This window comes from Gasterosteus aculeatus, chromosome 4 (genome assembly GCF_964276395.1).
Source record: "Gasterosteus aculeatus chromosome 4, fGasAcu3.hap1.1, whole genome shotgun sequence".
In the NCBI taxonomy this organism is placed as follows: domain Eukaryota; kingdom Metazoa; phylum Chordata; class Actinopteri; order Perciformes; family Gasterosteidae; genus Gasterosteus; species Gasterosteus aculeatus.
In genome coordinates, this window is record NC_135691.1 from 14,616,714 (window position 1) to 14,630,489 (window position 13,776).

General features: G+C 44.3%; 1 protein-coding gene across 2 annotated transcripts; it reads left to right on the top strand.

The window, feature by feature from the left end:
- Positions 1-1,637: 1,637 nt before the first annotated feature.
- LOC120818492 (uncharacterized) lies at positions 1,638-13,041 on the top strand. 2 transcript variants are annotated; one of them, XR_005712161.2, is made up of 3 exons: positions 1,724-1,901; positions 3,171-3,241; positions 10,162-10,350. XR_005712161.2 is itself a non-coding variant. In XM_078100233.1 (2 exons), the coding sequence occupies exons 1-2, from the start codon at positions 1,859-1,861 to the stop codon at positions 10,485-10,487; spliced, it is 369 nt and encodes a 122-aa protein (XP_077956359.1). In that variant the 5' UTR covers positions 1,638-1,858; the 3' UTR covers positions 10,488-13,041. The 2 variants fall into 2 exon arrangements, 1 of the variants encoding a protein (XP_077956359.1); XM_078100233.1 differs by lacking the exon at positions 3,171-3,241 and having other exon boundaries at positions 1,638-1,901; positions 10,162-13,041.
- Positions 13,042-13,776: the final 735 nt, after the last annotated feature.

Below are 13,776 nucleotides of genomic sequence, written 5' to 3' on the forward strand. Positions count from 1 at the left end.
AAATGCTAAATGTCCTGTAAGTGGATAGGATAAAAACACATACAAAGGCATTTGATAATGCAAGAGTTGAATGCTATGAGACCATTTGTGCTAATAGTAAAAGTAAGCCAAGGTATCTCCGGTTTGCACTGTTATCAGAAAAAGTACAGACAACTGTGATTGCACCCTCAGAAATCTTCTCAGGATTTTCGTCTATACATTTCTAAGCGAATTGACGTTATTTTTTTTAAGTAATGACATCCTCGGGGAGTCGCACTGAATATATGTATATCATTTTTGTCATCCCTTCGTAAAGCAGTTTGATTTTTGATGCAACATTAAGCAATGGGAGATCACATCGCTAGATTATTTAAATTGTTTTTCTCTCAAAACTGTTGTGAGGGGACAAACTAAGCTTGTACCCACCACCTCTAAATTCATTCATCATCATTCATTTTGCTGAAGACAATAGTTGTTTTGTCAAGAACTCTCACTCCATCTGTGCTGGTGGCGCGTTGAAATGGTGGGATCAAGTTTTCAGAGAAAATATTTTATTAGGGGAAAGGACACAGTTCTTTTGGGCTTGTAGTTTGCTTTTTCCTCGAGAAGGGAAGGGAAGGTTAGAGGGACAAGGTTTAGGCGCTACCGCTGGATATTTAATGTAATGGGCAAAAAAGATTAGCGTGTGCTTTTTATTTTTCTCCAATATACATATAGATATACATGTAACAGGGTTATTTATGGTGGTGTGTCATATATTCCCCCACTAAGTGAAGCTCGAGTAACGATCGTGAAAAAAAGACATCATTCAGGACACGCTGTGCAGAAAAGTGTACTCCGCAATTGTCTCGCTACAATAGTCTTTGTATTGTTATAAGAGGGTAAATCAAATGAATGCGATGGCACTTTGTGCTTTCCCATATTTAGATAATGAGGCCATGAGTTATTTTAAGGCAAAGTGGGAAGGATGTGGGGGGCAAAGCGAGGAGGGGGAAAAAAGGGTGAAGCTTGCAGAAAGAGAGAGAGAGAGAAAGAGAGACAAAAAAAATTGTCTTCCTCTCGCTCGAGGCCCATTGTCATCCCGAACAGATTCATGTAATATTAACATGTCAGAGCAGAGGAGCAGAGCCTATCACGCCTGTTAGGCCTTCCTCCCAGCACCGGGAGGAGAGGAACATGGCACCCACTGGCCTGAATCCACGGCCATGTGGGCCTCGGGCCTCCCAGCGGGGGCCGCGTCTCATTGGGTCCGTGTCTCGCTGGGTCTGTGTCACCAATGCAACAGTTAGGCTTTTTTCTGTCATCCTCGAGGTGCACGGGGAGTTGTCATTGCCATGGTAATAAAATCATAGAAAAAAAAGAAGAATATAATATCGAGAGTTAGCAAATGGATGCAGTGTTTTTGTGTGATTTGTGTGAAGTTGCTCATCAGGTATCTCATTTGAGTCCAGCCCCATTGGTAGGACGAGAAAAAGACTCATCAAATCCACTCACCCGATACAACAGAACACTGTTGTTCATTTCCCAGCTCAGCTAGTCACACAGTCATCTCCAGTGTGGTTTTTAAATGAATCCGTCCCGTGTGCATCAAACAAGGCTTGTTCTGTTTCTGTGCTGCAAAAAAAGAAAAAACCCCCACAAAGAACAAAGCCAAAATCAATGAAGGGGGCATAGTGGATAAAGGCAAAGTAAGGCCTCTCGGCTGTGATTAAAATAAACTATTGTCCGTGGAGCAATTACTGCTGAGCCATGAAAAGGTGACGGATAAACTACAGGGAAATTATCTCGGCTCTCTGATCCCAAACGGCAGATTTCGGCCGCGTGGTCACATCGCTGTCTCCTCTCCGGGAGCACGTTGAACAGGAAGCCCTGATCAAAGATGGAACAATCCCGTCATTATCTCAGCCATTCAGCTGCGCCAGGTGAGAGCTGACCTCCGGGTCGTCTTCCTACTTAATTACACCGCATGCCGCCATTTGTGAAGCCTAATGACGTAATCCCCCTTCGGCTGTCAGCCCTTGAGACATGAAGGCAAACTCGTATCGATCAGTGGGATGCTTGAAAAAGCTATTAGGATTAAGTCTTCTGTGACTTTTTGAAATGTTCTAGACCAAAAACATAAAGGGTGGCCTGTTTTTTTAAATGTCACAGAACATACAAGGCAAATTGAAAACCTCTTGTATTTCAAACTGCTCAGTGAAGTAAGACTTTCTATTTGCTTTAAAAACATTTGTTTTTGATTAAAGGATTGTTTTTTTTTTCTCTATTGAACAATATTTACAGCAAAAGAAAAAGAAATACCTCGCAGCTGTAGTTTCAACCAATAACCTCTTTAGTGCTGAAGTGTGAGAAAGAGAAATCTGTAGAGACGAAGCACAACTTTGTCTTTGCTTCTTTCCTTTTATTCAAGGAGTAATAAAACCACATTTAGTGTGAACGTGTGAAAAGTAATGCAGATCACACAAAGAACTCCAACCTCAGAACACGCTAACTGGGTTTAGTCCAATCAGAACACGGCTTATTTGTAGACAGCCTGCCAGATGTTAATGTTTTACAACCCATGTGTTGTCATTATACATATTTTCTATGTAGCGGCAGATCCCAACAGAAGTCATTTAAGGTTACCTTTTGAAGAACAGCTCTGTGCCTTGCTCTTTTATCAAACAAACCAAATTCCATTATGTTCTTTCGTTATTCTGACGGCATGTCATTTCTGTCTGTACATGGTCGCGCTTTGAGAATCCTGCACTGTTCTCTGCGTCGCACACATGGCGGAGTTCCCCCCCCGATCCGCAGACACACACACAGAAACACGTATGTGCGCACACAGAAGTAAGAACACTCACACAACCCCCCCCCCCTCCCCCCCAAAAAGCTGTAAAACTAGGGGAGACAGTGCAAAATCACTGTCATTGTTGTCAGCATCAGTAAGCAGCTGGTAAGAAAAAAGCCTTTTATGTTACCTGCCAAACACCACAAAGCACTGCAGCTGTCGCCTATTCATCAGTTAAAAAGCAGGTTATGTCCTCATAACTTGGTGGAAACCAAAGCAGAGCTCAAAGTGGAGCGCATTTTGAATTACATTACATTTACCACTGGGCCAGAGACTCACACGTCCAAATGAGAGCCAACGCTTCTTGGTATTTGTGCAACCTTCAAATCAGCCTGTGCTTGCTAATTTGGTTTTTCAGCTTGTTTTGCTGGACGTTTGGCTTTGGAAGGAAATAACATTTCAACCTCTGATAGCAAGAGCTGTACTACGGTAAGTGCTCATTTATTTTGGAATACGGATATTAAACCCGAGGAACATTTCAGAAAACCGACAGACTTTGATTGCATTGATTTCTAAATTTTAGTGCAGTGCTTCCCAAACTTTTTCTGTCGGGCCCCACTTCATTCAACCAAAATGTAACAAAATGGTCCATGCTGAATTATTAATTATCATTGAAATAACAACATTTTAAGGGATACTATTAACCGTTAATAGTATCCCTCCACTGGTGGAAATAGTCCTTTCTTGTTTACCACAAAATGCCTATATTTTCATTGGAATTGGACAGTTTACCCCCACTCCAGCCTTTTTCAGTCTTTTTCTTTTTTTTAACTGATAACTTAAAGATCCAAGTTCAATTAACACAAATATATCTCAAAGAAGTCAACGCAAAGCATACAAACTAAGTTTTGACTTGAGTTCAAATCTAAAACTTCAGAGCTCTTGAAGAAGTAAGTGGACATAACTAAACAGGGCTGTGTTTTACAGTGCGGTTCGATCCGCTTTCTCTCCACACTGCTCCTTAACATGCAGAGAATAGTTTCCCCATGTGGGATTAATAAAGGATTATAAATAAAAGAATAATATACAATTTTTAAAAAGCCCCTCGCGCCCCACCTGTTATACCTCTGCGCCCCACCAGAGGGTCGCGCCCCACAGTTTGAGAACCACTGATCTAGTGGAACCACAAGTATCTGAAAGAAAGCGAGTAGAGAAACTCCGCGGTCATGCAGTCAGTGCTCACCGCTGCTCTCTGCGATAATTAGCGAGCGCCTTAACAGGCCTCCTGACCAAATCCATTAGCCTATTTCTCGCTCTCAGACATGCATTAGTGAAAACCAAAGTGAGGCATTACCTCATCTTGAAGTGACGTTATCGTGAGCCTCTCAGACATTCTTTATGAAGGAAAGAAAAAGGTGAGGAACGACGATGCTGTGTCCCGGGAAATGCTCACAGCCGAGGGCTAAAGCACTGCTAATGAATTACTTAAGTAGATGTCAAATGAATAAAAATGAGTAGCCCAATCAGCCGGCCTCGTGTCCACAGAGCAGACAGCGATAGCATCGCGGCGCGGATGCACTGTGGCGACGGCGGATGCACTGTGGCTCCTGGCCACGAGATGAGGTGATGTTGTGTGGAAAATAATAATCAAACGAGTGCAGTTTGCTGTGAAAAGATAAATCACAGCTGTTTGATACATTAGTGCCTATAGTCTCTATAGCTATTTCTCCCACTCTCCGCCAACCCCACTCTCCATGTATTTTGGCCTGCATTCAGAAGCACAGAGGGCGCCATGACAACAGCTTTATTAATCACATCAATCATCGGTAACACCACGGCGACCAAAGGGAGCTCTAATCGCTTCTCGAGAGCCGACAGTATCTTTTGTGAGGGGCTCGTTCCAGTCCGCATTAACTTGACGCCTGTGTTTGTGTGCGTTTCCGTGGGTGTGTGTTGGGGTGGATGGTAGGAAATCTGATTACCTGTCAGGATATTGTTTGTGTGATCCGAGGGCACCGGGGAAAAGAAAGTCCTTGAACTTGTTTGTAACATGTTTCCCTCAAAACTTTGTTACGTCGTGTTCTGTTGCATTAATATCTCTAAACGGGCTGTATGTTCTCCCTTGAGGAATCTCCTGTCTCTCCCCGTATGGATTTTTGTAAACAATACTATTTTATACAATTTTAATTTGTATTAGTTTCCTACTAACACCCCTACTAGCACTCAGCAAAGTGATTGCAGAGGAAATGCAGCAACATCACTAAAATAGCTCCAATAGGGCAACAAACACAAGTTAGAAAAAACAAACATCCAGCTTCTAGTGAGGAAAAAAACATATCATTGACCTACTTGTCAGAGTCTTCTTATGGAATTAGAGTCAGTTACTTCTCTGGTAGCTATTTTGGCTTAAAAGTATTTATTGTAAACCTTCGGCGCCTCACTGCTTTTTACCCCTCATTGGAAAATGACAACAAACCTGATCGGTTAGAATTTCAACTATTTGACCAGATTAGCAATCAGGTCTGAGATCTGATGCACTTAAAAAATGATGACAAGCAGACGTACCACAGGACAGAAAGTATTCAGACGTGCTACTTTTGATTGATTTGTTTACAGCGTTTCTATCCTGGACAGTATTTGTGGTTCCTTAGTGGAGAATCAGCCGTCTCCAGCAGGTCTCCGCATTGCTTTGTCATTCACTGTCATCCTTTATCGGTGTCATCAATCAAACTGTTATTTTCACAAAATATCTCCACACAACACCTTCTCCGCCTTTCCCTTTTTTTGTGACATTCTCCCCCGTCTCTCCGCGCCTCAACGCTTCGGCTTGAACACAAGCCAGTCCGAGCACACCTGGCGTTCACGGCGCTCCCCCAGACCCCATTTCACAGCAACAACGAACGTTTGCACGATAATATCCGTTTGTGGCGCCGTGATTCCCCGGCAATCGTACAATGCCTCATTAATTAACCATAACATGAAAGGCAGCCCTCAAATCACGCACAGTTTCAGATGAACAGGCAGATGGTTCATGATTTGTTAATGGAGAGGATTACTCGCCGCTTTGACAGATCAATGGCAGTGAGGAGGTGAAATTCCGTCTATTGCTCAGCGCGCGCGCCCACCGTTTTCCAAATGGGGGCTGTTTGTCAGAATGCCACTCTGCTCGGGTGGCGTGTATACAGAAAAAAAGGAAAGGCTTGCTTTGAAGCCAAGAGGGTTCGCCTCCCGTGCATGATGAAGAAGATATTGCTTTGTCACATTAAAGCCCAATGGAATCCACCTCGGTGAGAATTACTGCACAAATAAACTGTTGTTCCAGTAATCGGTGGATGGCTTTTTTTTTCTCTCTCTTTGCTCAAAGACCCAGAATTCTGCCGGCTGGCGGAGAGGCTGAGGGAAAGCCAAGGCTGCAGGCAGGGCTCCATCAGATAGCTACAAGCTAGTGTTGGCCGGGTAACTGGCACAGTCTCCACACGTGTTTCTTTGACTCATTTCTTTTTTGCCCCATGTCCTTGAGATAGGCTACACTAAACTACCCGTGCAGGCACACACACACACACACACACACACACACACACACACACACGCACGCACACACACTTTTTCCAGTTTGCTTTGAGTGTTGAGACGATTAAGTGCAAAAAGAATGATTTCCTTGTTGACACTGTGGAGTCCTTCCGCTTTACATCAGGACCTGGTAGCTGAACATCAGCTCCATCGCCAAGAAGGCTCAGCAGAGGATGTTCTTCCTGAGGCAGCTGAATATATTAAACCTGCCGAAGACAATGACGATGCACTTCTACACGGCCATCATCAAGTCCATCCTCGGCTCCTCCTTCACCGCCTGGTACACTGCAGCCACAGCCCAATGTCTAATTGTCTTATTGTCCAATGTTATGCATTACCCGCCATGTCGAATTCCTTGTATGTCCATCATACTTTGGCGATAAATGTTTCTGATTCCTGACTTGTTTGCCTACATGTTGCTTCTGTGGCTACATTGACAGCAAAGAGGCCGAACACAAACAGAGGCTTCCATGCAGTAGCGGTTTGCATATGGAGGACACCACAAGAAACGACAGGAAATGTAAAGCCTCACAAGCAGTGATGCACTGCTAATGTATCGGACAGTGATAATAGATATGAACCATAGTTGAAAACTGTTTAATGTGATCAAATGTATTTTTGGCTGGAGGACCCTGTAAATCATTTTATCCTTGCAGAGCTGCTAGCATGGCTCCAGTCACAAACAAACAGTAACAAGATACCGCGAGCGAATCACATGATCTCTGTGGTTCGGGTTATGTTATTGTTTTGCCTGCTTGCCTCACTGCTCGTGGATCTCATGAAGTCTGATCTCTACCCGCACCTCGTTTCTTCGGTGCAGTACACACTCTTGTCTCTCTAACATCACACAATGACACACAAACACCTCCTTTTATCAGTGCCGCGTTGTATAGTACACAGAGTGAAAGCAGTTCTCCTCTCATTTCTGTCATGTACATACGTCATTACACCGTAAATGACCATGTGCAAGATTTGTTGGGTGCTAAAATAGCCTGACATACAAAAAAACCCAGTTATTTTTGCTGCCGATAAGGCAAGTGGTAGACATGTCGCATCTCCTTTGTCTGAAATGCACGTTTCCCTGCATTGGTGATGAAATTTCTTCTTTTCTTTTTCTCTTCTGATTCTGACAGCAGCCATATCTCCTTCCCTTGATTCAACACGTCCCCGTCCCTTCTCCCGCTTGCACGGGCAAACATGCGCTATTGCACGGCACCCTGCAGCTCACACAGCTTCCTTAATAGAGGTCAGCGGGCCTCTTCAGACTCCGGCAGGGCCGTCACCCACCTGATACCGTCCTCAAAGGCGTCCCACTTCACATCATCCCATCGGGTTAATTTGAGCCACCGCCACGGAGGAAGTCCTCAACTTGACGCTAATAAGCGAAGACACTGCGAAATGAATGAGAACCTTTTTTTTTTAGTTTAGCCATCACTTTGCATTTCTCGCTTGTGGGAATGTTGAGTGAGGATCCACACTGCGGCCTCAAAATGAATATTCTAAAGTGGATTTTATAAGATTGATGAACGTTTAAAAAATGGAGGGACATTTGAAATTAGGAGTGGTACCCATCTGTACATGGCGCTGACAGTAAAAGTACTACATATGTGCTCTAAAACCTTTTTTTAAATGGTTGAGATAAACATATTGCCATAAAAACATTGCTGCTAGTAGCTCCCTTTTCCTCAGCGCAGTGTTCTCAATAGATTGTACACCATCTTTCCGACAGAGCTTCTTGTAGCCAGTAGTGTACAGCGTTAAACCAACTCTTAGTACTTTATAGGAACCCTGACAGCATCCATTTCCACACGCGTCAGTGTAATCAGATGATCTTAATCCATTCGTAGTGGTTGGGATGTGACAGAATGGCTTTGTTCCCCTCATTACTGTAATGCCGATGGAAACGGAGATTTGGGTAGTAATGAGTTGGATCAACAGTCTGTCACTACTACTAAATTGTTAATTGAGGATTATCCTTTTCAGCGGTTGGAGTTGTATGTATAGAGACGCATTTTTTTTCCATTCTGACCTGATTTTACAAAGAGCTCACAGCAAGAATCGTGCTTAGAAGGTTTCTGGGACAGAGATTTGAAAGCTATTAGCGCACGCTCTTACCTTTTCCTTACATCGCATCACCTGCGGGCGGTCATGGTGGGAGGGGGTGGGGGGGGAGGGGTTGGCTGTGTTTTGATATAGTTGAGGCGACATCTCCCGGTTCACTATCTCTTGTGTCCAAGAGATGCAAGCTCAGGCAGGGGAGGGACATTTCTGTGCTCGTTTGTATCTCCGCGTGGCTCCCGGAAGGAAAGTGACTTTATGGTAATGGTAAATGGCCTGTACTTGTATAGCGCTTTTCTAGTCTTCGACCACTCAAAGCGCTTTAACACTACATGACATCATTCACCCATTCATACACGGATGACAGGAGAACCATACACAGTGACACCTGCCCATCAGTAACTAACATTCACACACTGTAGTCGCAGCTACAGGAGCCATGTTGGGTTAAGTGTCTTGCCCAAGGACACATCGACATGCAGGTTAGTAGAGCCTGGGATCGAACCAACAACCCTCTGATTGGAGGACGATCGTGCTTCCCACTCACCCACAGTCGCCCACTTTAGCAGACTACACTACACAATATTTTTAGTCCTATTCTTTTTCTAAGCGTGGAGGCAAATTCCACCGAGAGAAAAAGACATCGGGGCGCTTAAATTTTCACCGATGTCGTTGTAGGATTGGTGGGGGTCGCTCCGTGCGGAATACGGAGCCCAGCGCACTTGCCTCATCTGGGGATTGGACAGATGAGAAGAGAAAGGAAATGTATTAGCTAAACAAATCAGTAGTGCATTTTAGTCTCCAGGAGGAATCCTGGAAGAAGCGTAAATACTCAGAGGCAGTAAGCAGGAGTCCCCGGCCAACTCCAAAGCACTAGTAAACACACACACAGAAACCGCTAGATGTTCATCCGTTGACAGTGGCTATCTGTGGAAGCTGCTTGCACGGTAAATCGGATGAAGTGGAGTGTGTGCGTATGTGAAATGGGGGGTGATCTGTTATTCTAGCGATGTGGGGGGGATGTTATTATCGGGATGAGGAGACGACTTACGTGTCCTAGTTCAGTCTCCTCCGAACTTCTTTTCATATGATGAGGGGGAAATGGTCGGGCTGACAACGAAATTAAAGCCACAAAGTCTCTGTGATTGCTAATTAGATTGAATTGATGGTTTGATGGTCGCGACAGTTATGTCTCCGAGTTATGATACTGTTGGGAAAACTGCAAATAATATCATGTCATGATTAAACGGGAGTCACGTCTGTATTGTTTATGTTGATGACATGGAGGACCACATAGTGGTCAGATGTCTCCAGACAATGACAGGAGGTCTGGAACACTCGAACCTCTGTACGTGCGCGACCCTCCCCATGTTTATGAGACCATATCTCAAGCAAAAATGGTGACTCCAGAAAGAAGTATGTATGTGTGTCACCTCTGTCTCCTGTTTGCAAACACTAAAAGTCCACGGCATGACATCCACCTTTTGTTTCTTACAGATTGATAAATGATCAAACTTGGGACCGGTGAGCCATTTTGAATATAGTCTCAAGACTTTGCTCTTTGTGCATTCAAATGTAATGCCCAGTGTGTGTTGAAGCAGCCTGCAGACTGCATGGTGCTGTGATAGCTGTGTCTGCCGCCTCAGGCCAACAGTAAAGCACAAGCACTACAGCATTCACGCAAGATAAGGAGCGATTGAGTGTCAAACACGATCCGTGTGGGCTGACGAACTGCACTCTAAAAATTTCACCGTGAATTAACTGTATTTCCACGACTCCAGGCCCCGACCCCGGTTCCGGCCCCAGGACTCCAGGCCCTGCCAGTCCCGGCTCCACGACTCCAGGCCCCGGCTCCGACCCCGCCAGTCCCGGCTCCACGACTCCAGGCCCCGGCCCCGACCCCGTCAGTCCCGGCTCCATGACTCCAGGCCCCGGCCCCGACCCCGCCAGTCCCGGCTCCACGACTCCAGGCCCCGACCCCGGTTCTGGCCCCAGGACTCCAGGCCCCGACCCCGGCTCCATGACGCCAGGCCCCGGCCCCCGACCCCGCCGGTTCCGGCCCCAACGCTCCTCCCTCCCGCCCCTTGTCTGTTCCTTGTCAGATTAGGGCCACCTGGAATTTGGCCCTTGAGAGGGAGTGCTGTCACGGTTTGGGTTCATGTCTGGGTTTATTTTGTAGTTTCTTTCCTCTGTTCTCCCTGGATCACGTCACTTCCTGCCTTGTCCTGTCTTCCCCTGTGAGTGTCTGTCGTGTCATGATTGTTTCCAGCTGTTTCCAATCACCTGCACCTCCCTTGTGTATTTAAGCCATGTGTGTCTGTTGTTACTTGTGGCGTCATTACTAAATGTTGGTTGTCCGAAGCAGATGTCATGCCCATGATCTTGTCGTAGTTTTCTGACTACATTTTTGGCTTTTTTTGTTTCTGGAAAGAACTCTGCGTCTGAGTCCTACCTTCCCTCTCCCCTCGCACGGACACCGCCCTGATAACATTTTGTCAAACCATGGGCGTTTTGGATAAAAATGACAGCTGCATGTATAGTAATGTCCTGTAAGTCAAAGTCATCATCGTATCTCATGAGATACTATCTCATTATGATGACTTACAGGACCTGGTTTTCAGTGGCTGACATGGGCTTTCATACATTAACCTACAAAAGATGTAGATGGATTGTGATTCACTGCACTTGTATGTGTATTTCCACCACTTCATAAAATATATGTAACATGCAGTTGAATTACGGTAGTCTGCTATTATTGTAAATTGACAGCTTTAACTGTTTATTCATGACATTGGTTGTTAATTTACAAGCAAGGGATGGAAATTTAACTGTATGTTACAGTTATTATGACATACTGTAAGATACCGTTAGAAATGCACCGTAAATTTACAGCAATTTTTACAGTGTGTGTAGGGACGACTTTCACTTTACCTCTTTTGATCGTTGGGTTGTCTGGGACATGATGATAGTGTTAACCCAGACTGTGAGGTTATTTGTTGCAGGGCAACAACAGTGTGTTAAGGTTAGGGAACGTGTGTGAAGAAAACTTTGGGGTTGGCCGGATAAAGGTTATAGTTAGTTATAGTTATAGTTACAATTCTGATAATGAAAAACTTGGTTAAAGTTGGGTAACGGCAATGCTGATGATTCAAGTTGTGTTTCTCTGACAGGACGCTGGCTTATGGCGTGATGTGATTCCTACGACTTCTGAGCTGGAGAGTTCAATTATCATTGCATGTCTGCTGATACAGAACTCTGGTACAGTGCCTTTTTATAAACATGGCAGCCTTAGCAGCTCATACAGAATGTCTCTCACCGCTCACTGTGTCAACCTTTTTTTTTCGTACCTGACCTCTTATTCTGTGTTTCATTGTGATTAACACAATGCACAGTTTTCCGTGGCATGCCGTCCAACTAGCTACCAAGTGCATTTCTGTCAAGAATTGCACCATTGTGAGTGGATGTAATTGATGGATTGAGACGTGCTGACAAGAGTCTCCAGTGTCTCCAGAGTAGATAAATACTATGTTCCTTCGCTGAGTGTTTTGTGGTCACGTTACAGTGGGTCAGTGCTCTTTTCACAAGGAGCTGAGGCTAAGTGTCCACATTTAGACAGAGGTAAAGGAAGCAGAGTTCCTAAAGATGTTTGGGGGAAAAGCTCCAACAGCGGTATAATTGTGTTGTTTTGGTAGATTTCTCTGCAAGGCCTCTGCATAAATATTCAGTTTTACATAGTTTCCCATTAATTTTCCAGAATGTGGCGGCCCACCCCAGTTTCATAATGAATGCACATTGGCCACCCTCCCGACCTGATATCAACCCTGTTTGTTTACTTTGCTTTGTGGGCGTGAGTTTTTTGAAGTTGAATTTATTTCTATACAAACAATATGATTAATTAGTTTACTGGAGCTGTGTAAACTGGGGGGTAGATCCTAGGATCTAGGATCTACATTTTTCTCTCAAAATGCACGAGACTGATGCATTTCATAAAATGTAAAACATTTTCCCTGCTCTCCTGGGTGGTCTGAGGTTTCACAAAGCACTGTGGGAAATACTGGAGTTGTATAGTGAATGAGTTCCAAACAAGGTTCTTCATTATGCCTCATGTTGACGTTTTTGTTGAACTGAAACCAGTTGTTGTTTATATGATAATTTGCGTTTAGGAGATATGTTAACAGGTTTTCCTTTCTTTCCATCTGACCCTATAGAGGTTCTACCTGAACAAGTAATCTGGGGTGCATTTGTCTCAAAATTAAAACACATCATTTATGCATGAAAGGCCTTTTCTTTGAGAGAAACCATATTACTTTGCCTGTGCTGCTGCTGGCCATGATTTGTTAGAAGCGTCTCTGCAAGAGTCTCAGCAGTCCTGTACTCTATGTCAATATAATAACTCTCATCTGGTCTCAGGTCAGCTCTCCTTATAACTAAACTCACATAATCTATGTGCCACTGACAAACCACACCATAGAAAAATGCTCTGCACTTGTGTAATTACCCGGGTTTTCTTTTTCCAATGTTCCTCTGTCCGTCTCAAGAGGTTTACCTCTGTTGCAAAAGGAACAATTAATTTTGGGTCACTGCTTCGGGGCATTTGGAAATTAAAAATGTCTCTCTTGGATTATTCATTCTAAAATAAAACAGCTTGATTACTCCCTCAAGAATTCCCCCCTCTACTTATTTCCCTCACCTCTGGTAGGCTCGATAATGGATGGCCAACCACTTGATAATTTTGGGGGGGATTAGGATTCTCTTTTCTTCAAACTTAAAGTCTTTTCTTTTCTACAACAGATTCTGCCACACTAATCCATAGTCAGTTAGATCAGAGAGACTGAGATTACATTACATTACATTACATTACATGTCATTTAGCGGACGCTTTTATCCAAAGCGACGTACAATAAGTGCATTCAACCATAGGGTACAAACTCAGGAGAACAAGAAACAAGAAAGTGAGATGGTTGTTGAAGATGGAGAGCGCGTTTTTCATTGAAAGTAAAACAAACTGAGACGCGACATACAGTGGAGAACTGTGCAGAGGAATTCATCCACGTGTCAAACAGAAGGGGGGGGTGAGTGGCAAACGGACAATTTAGAGCACCGCTATGCTACTTCCATCTCATCATTTACCCCACGGCACTCAGTCTGCAGAGGACCACCAGTGTCCCCAAAAGACAGTGGTTTGAACAATGTCATGGCTAAATGTGGGGAGTGTTGGCACTTGAAACACAACCGTCAAATGATGGAGAGTTGAGAGCAAAGTACACGAGGACAGCAGGAAGAGTCGCTATTTCAACATGTTGCACCTGGTGGAATTCTGCCTCCAAGGTGATCAACTTTCCGTAGTTTTGAGTTTCAAATTCAAATAAGCAACAGCGTCTAAAATAGACGCTTTT